The 15,535-nt window shown below is 48.8% G+C and overlaps 1 protein-coding gene across 2 annotated transcripts in view; it reads left to right on the plus strand.

The window, feature by feature from the left end:
- The first annotated feature begins 708 nt into the window (after window positions 1-708).
- The window catches only part of b4galt7 (xylosylprotein beta 1,4-galactosyltransferase, polypeptide 7 (galactosyltransferase I)), a 36,909-nt gene continuing 22,082 nt past the window's right edge, over window positions 709-15,535 (plus strand). The window contains exon 1 of one of the 2 annotated variants that reach the window (XM_070877244.1): window positions 709-1,375. In XM_070877244.1, the coding sequence (XP_070733345.1) occupies window positions 1,320-1,375 (56 nt within the window). In that variant the 5' untranslated portion in view covers window positions 709-1,319. The remainder of the gene's footprint in view (window positions 1,376-15,535) is intronic. The other variant, XM_070877246.1, reaches the window with a different exon arrangement.

Consider the following 15,535-nt stretch of genomic DNA (forward strand, 5'->3'; position numbering starts at 1 on the left):
TTTTCACGCAATGATTAACACATGGAATAGAGTAACGGGGTGAAAACACAATTCACTGAAGAAAAATATTGGATGGTGCAATGGGCGAAAAGTAGGATGAGTGAAATAAGGCCAATGACTTCTCTCGTCTGTATTCATTTTGTGAATCAGCCACTGATCAGGTTAAACAAAGCTGCCTTTTGACCGCTGAAAATCACAACTATGCCTTCACCCCTCAAGCTGCGAATACGCTATACCACAGGATATCAGCCGGTGTATAAATAAAAGTCTTAATATCCAACATGTCCATCACACTTGAAAATGTCAGTCACATAAAGCCTGTGTCATACTTGTTCTAATACCATATTTTTTATAGTCGCGGGATACAATCAGTAGATGTAAATATATATTACCTGCGGTTTATAAAAACTGTATGCGTCACGTATATTTCGTAATCACATTTCGTAAATGTAGTGGAGATTTGTACATCATTTGTTTTATATAACTAGTGCCTTTATAAGTAAATACATAATTATGTAAAGTATATAATTTATACAATCTATGTATACTTAAAATGATACCATTTAGTAAATATATAATGTATTAAGTGTGGATATATAAAAAGTTTGTAAGAAAAATGCACATAATATGGGGAGTGCTTTTGCAAGCTGGGGGAACGTTTGTGCGAAGTGCTGTTTCCAGCGGAGAGTGAATGAGGTGGCGCCGAAAGCCAGCGTGTAGAAACTTTCCTTCCGGCGGGTTCCGGGGGTCGGGGTCTGGCCGCCGGCGGAGAGAGGAGAGAGGAGACAGGCCAGAGGCCCGGGGGGCGGGAGGAGCCGGCCTCGGGTATCAGGACCCACAGGTTTGGGGGGCGGGGCCCGCACAGAAAGGAGAGGAGCAGTGAGAGCGGCCAGCCAGGTCGCACCGTCTGTACCCGAGCGTCTCCGGGTCCGTCTGCACAATATCGGCAATGAGGGTCTCCGGGCTCTCCTGATCCCCCTGAAGAGTGTGTCTTGGGGCCATCTGCTCATTGATAGAGTTCAAAGGATCTTTGGCGGCATCTCCCAACTGATGAGGCTCGACTGGCATATCTCCACTGACGGGGTCACTGGTGGGTCTTTGAGTCCACTAATCCCCTGGCACAATACAAGCGGTTTGAAGCTCGCATCTTCCCCTTGACAAGGCCGCGGGGGGTCTCTGGATGTGTGTCGTCGTTGCCAGGACTGTTGAGAACACTCAACTTGTCTGTATATCCTATGTGCGCCTTTTGCCAAGAGGGGTGAATGTACACGAACAGACTATGTGACAGAGACTGACTGAAAGCTAAGGAGTGAAGGAAGATGATGTACTCTTCCAGACGGAAACCTGTTCTCTATTTCACCAAGGAAGATAGCAGGTAAACTGGGACAGAGGCATCACGCTGATTTAAGAGAGACCTGAAATTTACATTTTATTTATCAGTGTGGTTTTAAAAAGCCTTAATGCATTTCCTAAAGTGTCATACCTTTCTGTAAGCTGGATGGCTGCTGTTCCAGCAATGCACTTACCTGTTAAGAGAACAGTGGACTTAACAGGTGATTAAGCCTATAATTAATTTATAATACACTGTAGATTTGTAATACCAAGTAACCTCTTGTGCCTCTTTCTAAGTGTGATGCCACTTTAGCATTTTGGATCTATAAGAAAAAGACTTTCATTCATATAGTGCCTTTCATGACCACCGGACGTCTCCAAGCGCCAATTAAGTACTTTTTGAAGTGTAGTCACTGCAGCATTGTTCATAGAATGTGATACTATGTTTTTGTCATTTATAAAGTGTCATTAGCACGTTGGAAAATTAACGCCTGCGTAAATTAAACTCTGCATGTCAGGAGAGATGTGTGACCCAAATCCCCAAGTGTATAAAGTATACAGAAATGTGATGATCCTGGTGGAAACCCCCTGATTCTACTAAACTTTATAATCTAATCCCACAAATTGTTCTGTTTGCATGTAATTGTACGCAGGTGTACAGAACATTTTGATTAATAGGAGACAAATTGTTGCCACCTCAGATCACCATCTGCTGTGCTGCAGTGGTTTTTAGTTACATTCGCTATATCATATTCTTTCTTAGGTCCTAATTTGTTACAGGGCTGGATTGTTCAGTTTGGAAATCTCTTATCACAAGGTTTATTTAGCATATTGGAACTAATAGAATCACAGAATGGTTACAGCACAGAAGATGGCCATTCGCCCTGTTGAGCCTGTGCTGACTCTCAGCTAGTCCCACTCCCTGGCCCTTTCCCCACAGCCCTCCAAATTGTTTTCCTTCAGATATCTATCCAACTCCCTTTTTTTGAAAGATGATTGAGTCTGCCTCCACCACCCTTTCAGGCAGTGCATTCCAGAACCGAACCACTTGCTGCATAAAAAAAGTTTTTTCTTGTGTCATCTTTGGTTCTTTTGCCAATTACTTTAAATCGGTGTCCTCTGGTTCTCGACTCTTCTGCTAATGGGAACAGTTTTTTCTACTCTGTCCAGACCCCTCATGATTTTGAACACCTCCATCAAATCTCCCCTCAATCTTTTCTGCTCCATGGAGAACAACCCCAGCTTCTCCAGTCTATCAATGTAACTGAAGTCCTCATTCCTGGAATCATCCTTGTAAATCTTTTCTGCACCTTCTCTGAGGCCTTCACATCCTTACTAAAGTGCGGTGCCCAGAATTGGACACAGTACTCGGATTGGGGCCAAAGCAGTGTTTTATATACAGGTTCATCATCATTTCCACACTTTTGTACTCTATCCCTCTATCTATGAAGCCCAGGATCCCATAAGCCTCAACCTGCCCTGCCACCTTCAACGATTTGTGCACATATACCCCCAGGTATCTCTGTTCGTGCACACCCTTTAGGATTGTACAATTTAGTTTATATGTCCTCTTCCCATACATTTTGGTAGAATGAATCACTTCACACTATTCTGTGTTAAATTTCATCTGCCATGTGTCCACCCATTTCACCAGCCTGTTTGTCTTCCTGAAGTCTATTACTCTCCTCCTCATTGTTCACGATACAGCTACTTCCAAGTTTTATGTCAGCTGCTAATTTTGAAATTGTGCCCTGTACATCCATGTCAAAGTCATTAATATATATCAAGAAAAGCTGTGGTCCGAACCCTGGAGAACACCACTGTATACCTTCCACCAATCTGAAAGAACAACCGTTCACCACTACTCTGTTTCCTGTCACTTAGCCAATTTCGTATCCATAGAAACATAGAAATTTACAGCGCAGGAGGAGGCCATTCCGGCCCATTGTGTCCGTGCCGGCCGACAAAGAGCCACACGGCCCTTGGTCAGCAGCCCTAAAGATTACATATAAACCAATGAACAATGACGGAAAAGCAAAAAGCACCCAGCCCAACCAATCCGCCCCACCACAACTGCGACACCCCTTATACTAAAACATAGAAACATAGAAAATAGGTGCAGGAGTAGGCCATTCAGCCCTTCTAGCCTGCACTGCCATTCAATGAGTTCATGGCTGAACATGCAACTTCAGTACCCCATTCCTGCTTTCTCGCCATACCCCTTCATCCCCTTAGTAGTAAGGACTTCATCTAACTCCTTTTTGAATATATTTAGTGAATTGGCCTCAACAACTTTCTGTGGTAGAGAATTCCACAGGTTCACCAATCTCTGGGTGAAGAAGTTCCTCCTCATCTCGGTCCTAAATGGCTTACCCCTTATCCTTAGACTGTGTCCCCTGGTTCTGGACTTCCCCAACATTGGGAACATTCTTCCTGCATCTAACCTGTCTAACCCCGTCAGAATTTTAAACGTTTCTATGAGGTCCCCTCTCATTCTTCTGAACTCCAGTGAATACAAGCCCAGTTGATCCAGTCTTTCTTGATAGGTCAGTCCCGCCATCCCGGGAATCAGTCTGGTGAACCTTCGCTGCACTCCCTCAATAGCAAGAATGTCCTTCCTCAGGTTAGGAACCAAAACTGTACACAATACTCCAGGTGTGGCCTCACCAAGGCCCTGTACAACTGTAGCAACACCTCCCTGCCCCTGTACTCAAATCCCCTCACTATGAAGGCCAACATGCCATTTGCTTTCTTAACCGCCTGCTGTACCTGCATGCCAACCTTCAATGACTGATGTACCATGACACCCAGGTCTCTTTGCACCTCCCCTTTTCCTAATCTGTCACCATTCAGATAATAGTCTGTCTCTCTGTTTTTACCACCAAAGTGGATAACCTCACATTTATCCACATTATACTTCATCTGCCATGCATTTGCCCACTCACCTAACCTATCCAAGTCGCTCTGCAGCCTCATAGCATCCTCCTCGCAGCTCACACTGCCACCCAACTTAGTGTCATCCGCAAATTTGGAGATACTACATTTAATCCCCTCGTCTAAATCATTAATGTACAATGTAAACAGCTGGGGCCCCAGCACAGAACCTTGCGGTACCCCACTAGTCACTGCCTGCCATTCTGAAAAGTCCCCATTTATTCCTACTCTTTGGTTCCTGTCTGACAACCAGTTCTCAATCCATGTCAGCACACTACCCCCAATCCCATGTGCTTTAACTTTGCACATTAATCTCTTGTGTGGGACCTTGTCGAAAGCCTTCTGAAAGTGCAAATATACCACATCAACTGGTTCTCCCTTGTCCACTCTACTGGAAACATCCTCAAAAAATTCCAGAAGATTTGTCAAGCATGATTTCCCTTTCACAAATCCATGCTGACTTGGACCTGTCATGTCACCTCTTTCCAAATGCACTGCTATGACATCCTTAATAATTGATTCCATCATTTTACCCACGACTGATGTCAGGCTGACCGGTCTATAATTCCCTGTTTTCTCTCTCCCTCCTTATTTAAAAAGTGGGGTTACATTGGCTACCCTCCACTCCATAGGAACTGATCCAGAGCCAATGGAATGTTGGAAAATGACTGTCAATGCATCCGTTATTTCCAAGGCCACCTCCTTAAGTACTCTGGGATGCAGTCCATCAGGCCCTGGGGATTTATCGGCCTTCAATCCCATCAATTTCCCCAACACAATTTCCCGACTAATAAGGATTTCCCTCAGTTTCTCCTCCTTACTAGACCCTCTGACCCCTTTTATATCCGGAAGGTTGTTTGTGTCCTCCTTAGTGAATACCGAACCAAAGTACTTGTTCAATTGGTCCACCATTTCTTTGTTCCCTGTTATGACTTCCCCTGATTCTGACTGCAGGGGACCTACGTTTGTCTTTACTAACCTTTTTCTCTTTACATATCTATAGAAACTTTTGCAATCCGTCTTAATGTTCCCTGCAAGCTTCTTCTCGTACTCCATTTTCCCTGCCCTAGTCAAACCCTTTGTCCTCCTCTGCTGAGTTCTAAATTTCTCCCAGTCCCTGGGTTCGCTGCTATTTCTGGCCAATTTGTATGCCACTTCCTTGGCTTTAATACTATCCCTGATTTCCCTTGATAACCACGGTTGAGCCACCTTCCCTTTTTTATTTTTACGCCAGACAGGAATGTACAATTGTTGTAGTTCATCCATGCGGTCTCTAAATGTCTGCCATTGCCCATCCACAGTCAACCCCTTCAGTATCATTCGCCAATCTATCCTAGCTAATTCACGTCTCATACCTTCAAAGTTAGCCTTTTTTAAGTTCTGGACCATGGTCTCTGAATTAACTCTTTCATTCTCTATCCTAATGCAGAATTCCACCATATTATGGTCATTCTTCCCCAAGGGGCCTCGCACAACGAGATTGCTAATTAATCCTCTCTCATTACACAACACCCAGTCTAAGATGGCCTCCCCCCTAGTTGGTTCCTTGACATATTGGTCTAAAAAACCATCCCTTATGCACTCCAGGAAATCCTCCTCCACCGTATTGCTTCCAGTTTGGTTAACCCAATCTATGTGCATATTAAAGTCATCCATTATAACTGCTGCACCTTTATTGCATGCACCTCTAATTTCCTGTTTGATGCCCTCCCCAACATCACTACTACTGTTTGGAGGTCTGTACACAACTCCCACTAACGTTTTTTGCCCTTTGGTGTTCTGCAGCTCTACCCATATAGATTCCACATCATCCAAGCTAATGTCCTTCCTAACTATTGCTTTAATCTCCTCCTTAACCAGCAATGCTACCCCACCTCCTTTCCCCTTTATTCTATCTTTCCTGAACATTCTACACTCCACCTCAACCGGAGCCATGTGACCTAGGAGAGGCAAAAACCCAGGCCAATTTAGGAAGAAAAAATCTGGGAAAATGCCTCTCCGACCCATCCAGGCGATCGAAACTAGTCCAGGAGATCACCCTGGCCGTATTCTATTCCCTGCAGTACTTACCATTATATCTACTATGTCCAACAAAAGGTCATCCAGTTTAATCCCAATTACCAGCTCTAGGTCCGTAACCCTGCAGGTTACTGCACTTTAAGTGCCCATCCAACCATCTCTTAAAAATGGTGAGGGTTTCTGCATCCACCACTCTTCCAGGCAGCGAGTTCCAGATCCCCACAACCCTCTGCGTAAAGAAGACCCCCTCAAATCCCCTCTAAACCTTCCACCAACCACCTTAAAACTATGCCCCCTTGTTATCGACCCCTCCATCAATGGAAATAGACCCTTACTATCCACTATGTCCAAGCCCTTCAATATTTTGTACACCTCAATGAGGTCTCCTCTCAACCTCCTCTGTTCCAATGAGATTTCCAGCCGTAATACAGTAATTTCATAAATGCTGAGCATTACATTTTCATGGAATTCTAATGACTGAGCCATGAAGTGAACAGCATTTTTGATGTTATCTGAAGGTTAAATGCATAACACCATAACTTCATTTAAAAACAAATCCATGCCTCACAAACGGTCAGCCTGATCCAAGTTTTGGATCTAACCAGTGTTAGGAAAACATTCAGAAAATATTTTGAACCAGGTGTCACAAATTGTGAAATCAGTGCTATATTATTTTATGGTTTTAAAAAAATAAGCAGAATTTTTTCTGAACAAAGTTTGAAAAAGTTTATTTACTTGCTTCGAAGAGAATGACTTATCTTTATTCCTATTTGGGACAGCTGGTCTTTTCTTGCTCATCAATTTTGTCTGTTCGCATGTTCCTCTTATGAAATTTAAATAGTAAATTATGAAATTTTAATTGACAATTGATTTTGAAATGTTAAATTGGTGAAGCACGGACACTCGCAAATTACAAACTACGGACAGCCTTCAATGGATCAAGTCCTTTTACACCTTTAAATAAGGGACACATCCTGCAGCTGCTGTCCCCGCCGATATCCGGGGTTTGAATCCCCCCCCCCGCCCCCCCAAACAGCCACTATTCCTGAATCCCCCTTCACCCCCCCCCCCCAAACAGCCACTATTCCTGAATCCCCCTTCACCCCCCCCCCCCAAACAGCCACTATTCCTGAATCCCCCTTCACCCCCCTCCCCCAAACAGCCACTATTCCTGAATTCTCTCTCTCTCCACCCCCCCCCCCCCAAACAGCCACTATTCCTGAATTCCCCCCGCCCCCCCCAAACAGCCACTATTCCTGAATTTCCCCCGCCCCCCCCCCCCAAACAGCCACTATTCCTGAATTCCCCCCGCCCCCCCCCCCCCAAACAGCCACTATTCCTGAATTCCCCCCCCCCCCCCAAACAGCCACTATTCCTGAATTCCCCCCCCCTCCCCCAAACAGCCACTATTCCTGAATTCCCCCCCCCCCACCCCCCCAAACAGCCACTATTCCTGAATATCCCTCCCCCCCCCCCCCCACACAGCCACTATTCCTGAATATCCCTCCCCCCCCCCCACACAGCCACTATTCCTGAATTCCCCCCCCCCCCCCCACATAGCCACTATTCCTGAATCCCCCCCCCACCACACAGCCACTATTCCTGAATTCCCCCCCCCCCCCACACAGCCACTATTCCTGAATCTCCCCCCCCACACAGCCACTATTCCTGAACATCCCTCCCCCTTCCCCCCCCCCCACACAGCCACTATTCCTGAATCTCTCCCAAGCCCCCCACTCGGCCACTATTCCTGAATCCCCCCCCCCCCCCCACAGCCACTATTCCTGAATTTCCCCCCCACACGGCCACTATTCCTGAATTCCCCCCCCCCCCCCACACAGCCACTATTCCTGAATTTCCCCCCCCCCCCCCACTCAGCCACTATTCCTGAATCCCCCCCGCTCCCCCCACTCGGCCACTATTCCTGAATTCCCCCCACCGCTCAGACACTATTTCTGAATTCCCCCCCCCCCCACACAGCCACTATTCCGGAATTCCCCCCCCCCCCCCCAAATAGCCACTATTCCTGAATCCCCCCCCCCACTCAGTCACTATTCCTGAATCTCTCCCAAGCCCCCCACTCGGCCACTATTCCTGAATCTCCCCCCCCCCCCCCCCCCCCCCCCCCCAACTCGGCCACTATTCCTGAATTTCCCCCCCCCACAGCCACTATTCCTGAATTCCCCCCCCCCCACACACAGCCACTATTCCTGAATCCCCCCCCCCCCCCCCCCACCACAGCCACTATTCCTGAATCCCCCCCCCCACTCAGCCACTATTTCTGAATTCCCCCCCACACAGACACTATTCCTGAATTCCGCCCCCCACCACACAGCCACTATTCCTGAATTCTCCCCCCCCCCCAAACAGCCACTATTCCTGAACCCCCCTCCCCCACTCAACCACTATTCCTGAATCCCCCCCCCCCCCACACAGCCACTATTCCTGAATCTCTCCCAAGCCCCCCACTCGGCCACTATTCCTGAATTCCCCCCCCCCCCCACAGCCACTATTCCTGAATTTCCCCCCCCCCACACACAGCCACTACTCCTGAATCCCCCCCCCCACCCACACAGCCACTATTCCTGAATTCCCCCCCCCCACTCAGCCACTATTCCTGAATCCCCCTCCCCCCCCCCCACACTGCCACTATTCCTGAATCCCCCTCCCCCCGCCCACCACACAGCCACTATTCCTGAATCCCCCCCCACCACACAGCCACTATTCCTGAATTCCCCCCCCCCACACAGCCACTATTCCTGAATTCCCCCCCCCACACAGCCACTATTCCTGAATCCCCCCCCCCCAAACAGCCACTATTCCTGAATTCTCTCCCCCCCCCCCCCCCCACACACAGCCACTATTCCTGAATCCACCTCCCCCCCCCCCCCCACACAGCCACTATTCCTGAATCCCCCCCCCCCCCCCCCCACACAGCCACTATTCCTGAATCTCCCCCCACCACACAGCCACTATTCCTGAATTCCCCCCCCCCCCCCCCCCAAACAGCCACTATTCCTGAATTCTCCCCCCCCCCCCCCACATGGCCACTATTCCTGAATCCCCCCCCCCCCCCCCACACACGGCCACTATTCCTAAATCTCCCCCCCCCCCCCCCCCCCCCCCACACAGCCACTATTCCTGAATCTCTTCCTCCGTCTCCCAACACTGCCACAATTCCTGAATTCCCCCCTACCCACAGCCACTATTACTGAATCTCTCCTCCTTCCCCCCCCCCCCCCCCACTCAGCCACTATTCCTGAATCCCCCCCACCCCACACAGCCACTATTCCTGAATCCCCCCCCATACAGCCTCTATTCCTGAATTCTCCTCCCCCCCCCCCCCACACAGCTACTATTCCTGAATTCCCCCCCCCCACACAGACATTATTCCTGAATCCCCCCCCCACCCCCACACAGCCACTATTCCTGAATCCCCCCCCATACAGCCTATTCCTGAATTCTCCTCCCCCCCCCCCCCACACAGCTACTATTCCTGAATCCCCCCCCCCCCCCACACAGCCACTATTCCTGAATTCCCCCCCCCCCCCACACAGCCATTATTCCTGAATCCCCCCCCCACCCCCACACAGCCACTATTCCTGAATCCCCCCCCCCCCTCAGCCACTATTCCTGAATCCCCCCCCCCCCACAGCCACTATTCCTGAATCTCTCCCAACCCCCACACACGGCCACTATTCCTGAATCTCCCCCCCCCCCCCCCCCCGTCCCCCAACACTGCCACTATTCCTGAATTCCCCCCTACACACAGCCACTATTCCTGAATCTCTTTTCCCCCCCACACGCAGCCACTATCCTGAATCCCCCCTCCCACCACACACACACCCAGCCACGCACACTGCTGGTATCGGTGTCTGAATCTCCCACAGCTGCTGTCCTCGCCGCTATCTGGGGTTTGATTTCCCCCCCTCCCCCCCCATAGCCACTATTCCTGAATCCCCTCTCCCCCCACCCACCCCCCCCACACACACACATAGCCACTATTCCTGAATCTCTTCCCCCCCCCCCCCCCCAACACTGTCACTATTCCTGAATTTCCCCCTACACACAGCCACTATTACTGAATCTCTTTTCCACCCCCCCCCCCCCTCACAGCCACTATCCTGAATTCCACCCCCCCCCCCCCTCCCACTATCCTGAATCCCGCCCCCCACCACACACACACCCAGCCACACACTCTGCTGGTATTGGTGTCTGAATCCCCCACAGCTGCTGCCCTTGCCACTATCCGGGATTTGAATCCCCCTGCCGTAACCATTGTTCCCGCCTGTAACAGTGTTTGAATCCCCCCACAGCAGCTGTCAGTACATACAGTGACAATTTCGAAAATAAGGACTCCTGCAAATAAAAAAAGACAGCTCATGCCGTTTCGTTGCGTGTCTGTAACTTACAGGTTTCACTAATTCAACATTCGACACAATGTGACTCCCCATTCTTGCATATTAAGGTGCCTAGATGCATTGATGGGTACTATTGTGATGTTAGGGTCTCTGCATCGAATCCTTCAAAGCAATTCGAGGGTAAAAATGAGGACCATTCTGTGGTTTCTTGCATCCAACTGGATTTCTGAAGATTCTCAGACTTAAACAGCTCCATGAGCAGTTGCCTCATATATTTCACATGGAAATCTATACTTGATGCAAGATACTGTTTAATTCCAAAAGGTAGTTTAATTTGAAGAGACTGTTCTAATTGTTGGTGAGAGCTCTGAAGGGCCTATCATTTTTCTATTTATTTTTAAATATAGATTGCCTTGTGCTTTCTAATAAGCTAATATTCTTTCCTTCTGTATATTATTTAATTAAATAAATGATTAGTTCAATGTGAGAGATTTTCTGTTATCAAATATCTGAAGGGATAGTGGGAATACTACATAAATCAGCACACTAATTACTGAAATCTGGGTTAATGGTTAGACCTGGATTATAATCTTCTGTAAGATTCTAAGAAACACAACACATTTATGGAAACTTGTCAAGCAATTTGAACAAGAAGATGGTGTTTTAAAAGCCTGAATTAAAACTGCACAACTTCTCCCCTAATGGTTCAATGAGTTAATCCAGTGACTGGCTTGTTTCTTGCACAGAACAAGAAAACCGCAGGCTCACTTTGTGCCGAGTTAACTGATTTTGGCTGCAGTGCTCCCCATGATGGAATAGACTGCCAATATTCGTTATTCGTCACCCATGTGAATAATGGGTATTTAAGCAAGACAATGAGCCTTATCCCAGAAGGAGGGAAAGGGAGGGTGGGAAATGTATGTGGATTGCTTGACTTAAAACTGTGGTTACTGGATATAGGGTAACAGGTTTGAACGCAATCCTTAAGTGAATCTAGAGATTAAAATAAGCCATGCTTCTTGTCCCCATTTCTCTTTCTTCCCCCTCCCCCCCGGCCCAAGACACACACCATCCTGATTTGGTAATATATCGACGTTCCTTCAACATTGCTGGGTCAAAATCCTGGTACTCCCTCCCTAACAGCACTGTTGGAGTACCTTTATCATCATAGGCAGTCCCTCGAAACGAGGATGACTTGCTTCCACGCCAAAAAGGGATGAGTTCACAGGTGTTTCAATCAAGGACCTAATATTCCAGATCCCGAACTACATCTTGAAGGGTGGAAGATGCCTGTGCATGGATTTTTTTACTGTGTGGTGGATGTTGCACCCCAGCCACCACATGGGCTTGACAGAACTAGGTCTTGGTCCAGTGGCAAAGATGAAGCAAGACGATTGGAGACCAGCTCTGCTGCACAGACCTAGTGCGCACATATATCACAGTGTGGGCTGGCCTGTGCTGCCCCTGGGTCCTCGCCTCTTCTGGGCCCCAAACTCTCGCCTCTCCTGGGCCCTGATCACATCCCTCTACGAACTCTTGCCGCTCCTTTGCCACGACCTCGCCACTCCTGCTGTATCTGCTCGCACTGCAGTCAGCCGTCGCCCTCCTGCAGCAGCATGTGCTGCTCCCTGTAGTGGTATAGAAAATAGGTGCAGGAGTAGGCCATTTGGCCCTTCGAGCCTGCAATATGATCATGGCTGATCATGCAACTTCAGTACCCCATTCCTGCTTTCTCTTGATACCCCTTGAACCCTTTAGCCATAAGGGCCACATCTAAATCCCTTTTTGAATATATCTAACGAACTGGCCTCAACAACTTTCTGTGGTAGAGAATTCCACAGGTTCACAATTCTGAGTGAAGAAGTTTTTCCTCATCTTGGTCCTAAATGGCTTACCCCTTATTCTTAGACTGTGACTCCTGGTTCTGGACTTTCCCAACATCGGGAACATTCTTCCTGCATCTAATCTGTCTAATCCCGTCAGAATTTTATATGTTTCTATGAGATCCCCTCTCATTCTTCTAAATTCCAGTGAATATAAGCCTAGTCGATCCAGTCTTTCTTTATATGTCAGTCCCGCCATCCCGGGAATCAGTCTGGTGAACCTTTGCTGCACTCCCTCAATAGCAAGAATGTCCTTCCTCAGATTAGGAGACCAAAACTGTACACAATATTCAAGGTATGGCCTCACCAAGGCCCTGTACAACTGCAGTAAGACCTCCCTGCTCCTATTCTCAAATCCTCTCGCTATGAAGGCCAACATGCCATTTGCCGCCTTCACCGCCTGCTGTACCTGCATGCCAACTTTCAATGACTGATGTACCATGACACCCAGGTCTCATTGCACCTCTCCTTTTACTAATCTGTCACCATTCAGATAATAATCCGCCTCCCTGTTTTTGCCACCAAAGTGGATAACCTCACATTTATCTACATTATACCGCATCTGCCGTATATTTGCCCACTCACCTAACCTGTCCAAGCCACCCTGCAGCCTCATAGCATCCTATGGAGAGAGGCAGCGGCCTATAAAAGACTCAGCAGTCCGGGGAGCGTCGAGAGAGGCAGCGGCCTATAAAAGACTCAGCAGTCCGGGGAGCGTCGAGAGAGGCGGGAGTCGAGAGAGGCAGCGGCCTATAAAAGACTCAGCAGTCCGGGGAGCGTCGAGAGAGGCGGGAGTCGAGAGAGGTAGCGGCCTATAAAAGACTCAGCAGTCCGGGGAGCGTCGAGAGAGGCGGGAGTCGAGAGAGGCAGCGGCCTATAAAAGGCTCAGCAGTCCGGGGAGCGTCGAGAGAGGCGGGAGTCGAGAGAGACAGCGGCCTATAAAAGGCTCAGCAGTCCGGGGAGCATCGAGAGAGGCGGGAGTCGAGAGAGACAGCGGCCTATAAAAGGCTCAGCAGTCCGGGGAGCATCGAGAGAGGCGGGAGTCGAGAGAGGCAGCGGCCTATAAAAGGCTCAGCAGTCCGGGGAGCGTCGAGAGAGGCGGGAGTCGAGAGAGACAGCGGCCTATAAAAGGCTCAGCAGTCCGGGGAGCATCGAGAGAGGCGGGAGTCGAGAGAGGCAGCGGCCTATAAAAGGCTCAGCAGTCCGGGGAGTCGAGAGAGGCAGCGGCCTATAAAAGACTCAGCAGTCCGGGGAGCGTCGAGAGAGGCGGGAGTCGAGAGAGGCAGCGGCCTATAAAAGACTCAGCAGTCCGGGGAGCGTCGAGAGAGGCGTACCGGTGCAGCTCCAGCTGAGAGAAGTCAAAAAAGAAGTAGAAAGAAATCAAAAGGTGACGTCACAGCCAACGTGGTAAGTGATTGGCTGTTGATTGGTGAGTAGTTTTTCTTTTTCTTTAATAGTCAGTAACTTTTAACATTGTTGTCGGCAATTTAAGTGAATCTAAGGGTTAAGTCATGGCAGGACAGCTCGGTCACGTGATATGCTCCTCCTGTACCATGTGGGAACACGGGGACAACACCAGTGTCCCTGACGACTACATGTGCGGGAAGTGTGTCCACCTCCGGCTACTGACGGTCCGCGTTGCGGAGTTGGAGCTGAAGGTGGATTCACTCTGGAGCATCCACGATGCTGAGAATGATGTGAGTATCACGTGTAGCGAGTTGGTCTTACCACAGGAGAAGGGTCCACAGCCAGCGAGGGAATGGAAGACCAGCAGGAAGAGTAGTGCAAGGAAGGTAGTGCAGGGGACCCCTGCGGTCATCCCACTGCAAAACAGATACACTGCTTTGAGTGCTGTTGAGGGGGATGACTCATCAGGAGCGGGCAGCAGCAGCCAAGTTCATGGCACCGTGGCTGGCTCTGTTGCACAGGAGGGCAGGAAAAAGAGTGGGCGAGCGATAGTGATAGGGGATTCAATCGTAAGGGGAATAGATAGGCGTTTCTGCGGCCGCAACCGAGACTCCAGGATGGTATGTTGCCTCCCTGGTGCAAGGGTCAAGGATGTCTCGGAGCGGGTGCAGGACATTCTAAAAAGGGAGGGAGAACAGCCAGTTGTCGTGGTGCACGTTGGTACCAATGACATAGGTAAAAAAAGGGATGAGTTCCTACGAAATGAATTTAAGGAGCTAGGAGCTAAATTAAAAAGTAGAACCTCAAAAGTAGTAATCTCGGGATTGCTACCAGTGCCACGTGCTAGTCAGAGTAGGAATCGCAGGATAGCTCGGATGAATACGTGGCTTGAGCAATGGTGCAGCAGGGAGGGATTCAAATTCCTGGGGCATTGGAACCGGTTCTGGGGGAGGTGGGACCAGTACAATCCGGACGGTCTGCACCTGGGCAGAATCGGAACCAATGTCCTCTGGGGAGTGTTTGCTAGTGCTGTTGGGGAGGAGTTAAACTAATATGGCAGGGGGATGGGAACCAATGCAGGGAGATAGAGGGAAACAAAAAGGAGGCAAAAACAAAAGACAGAAAGGAGATGAGGAAAAGTGGAGGGCAGAGAAACCCAAGGCAAAGAACAAAAAGGGCCATTGTACAGCAAAATTCTAAAAGGACAGAGGTTGTTAAAAAAAACAAGCCTAAAGGCTTTGTGTCTTAATGCAAGGAGTATCCGCAATAAGGTGGATGAATTAACTGTGCAAATAGATGTTAACAAATATGATGTGATTGGGATTACGGAGACGTGGCTCCAGGATGAGCAGGGCTGGGAACTCAACATCCAGGGGTATTCAACATTCAGGAAGGATTGAATAAAAGGAAAAGGAGGTGGGGTAGCATTGCTGGTTAAGGAGGAGATTAAGGCAATAGTTAGGAAGGACATTAGCTTGGATGATGTGGAATCTATATGGGTAGAGCTGCAGAACACCAAAGGGCAAAAAACGTTAGTGGGAGTTGTGTACAGACCTCCAAACAGTAGTAGTGATGTTGGGGAGGGCATCAAACAGGAAA

The sequence above is a fragment of the Pristiophorus japonicus genome, chromosome 4, assembly GCF_044704955.1.
Source record: "Pristiophorus japonicus isolate sPriJap1 chromosome 4, sPriJap1.hap1, whole genome shotgun sequence".
In the NCBI taxonomy this organism is placed as follows: domain Eukaryota; kingdom Metazoa; phylum Chordata; class Chondrichthyes; family Pristiophoridae; genus Pristiophorus; species Pristiophorus japonicus.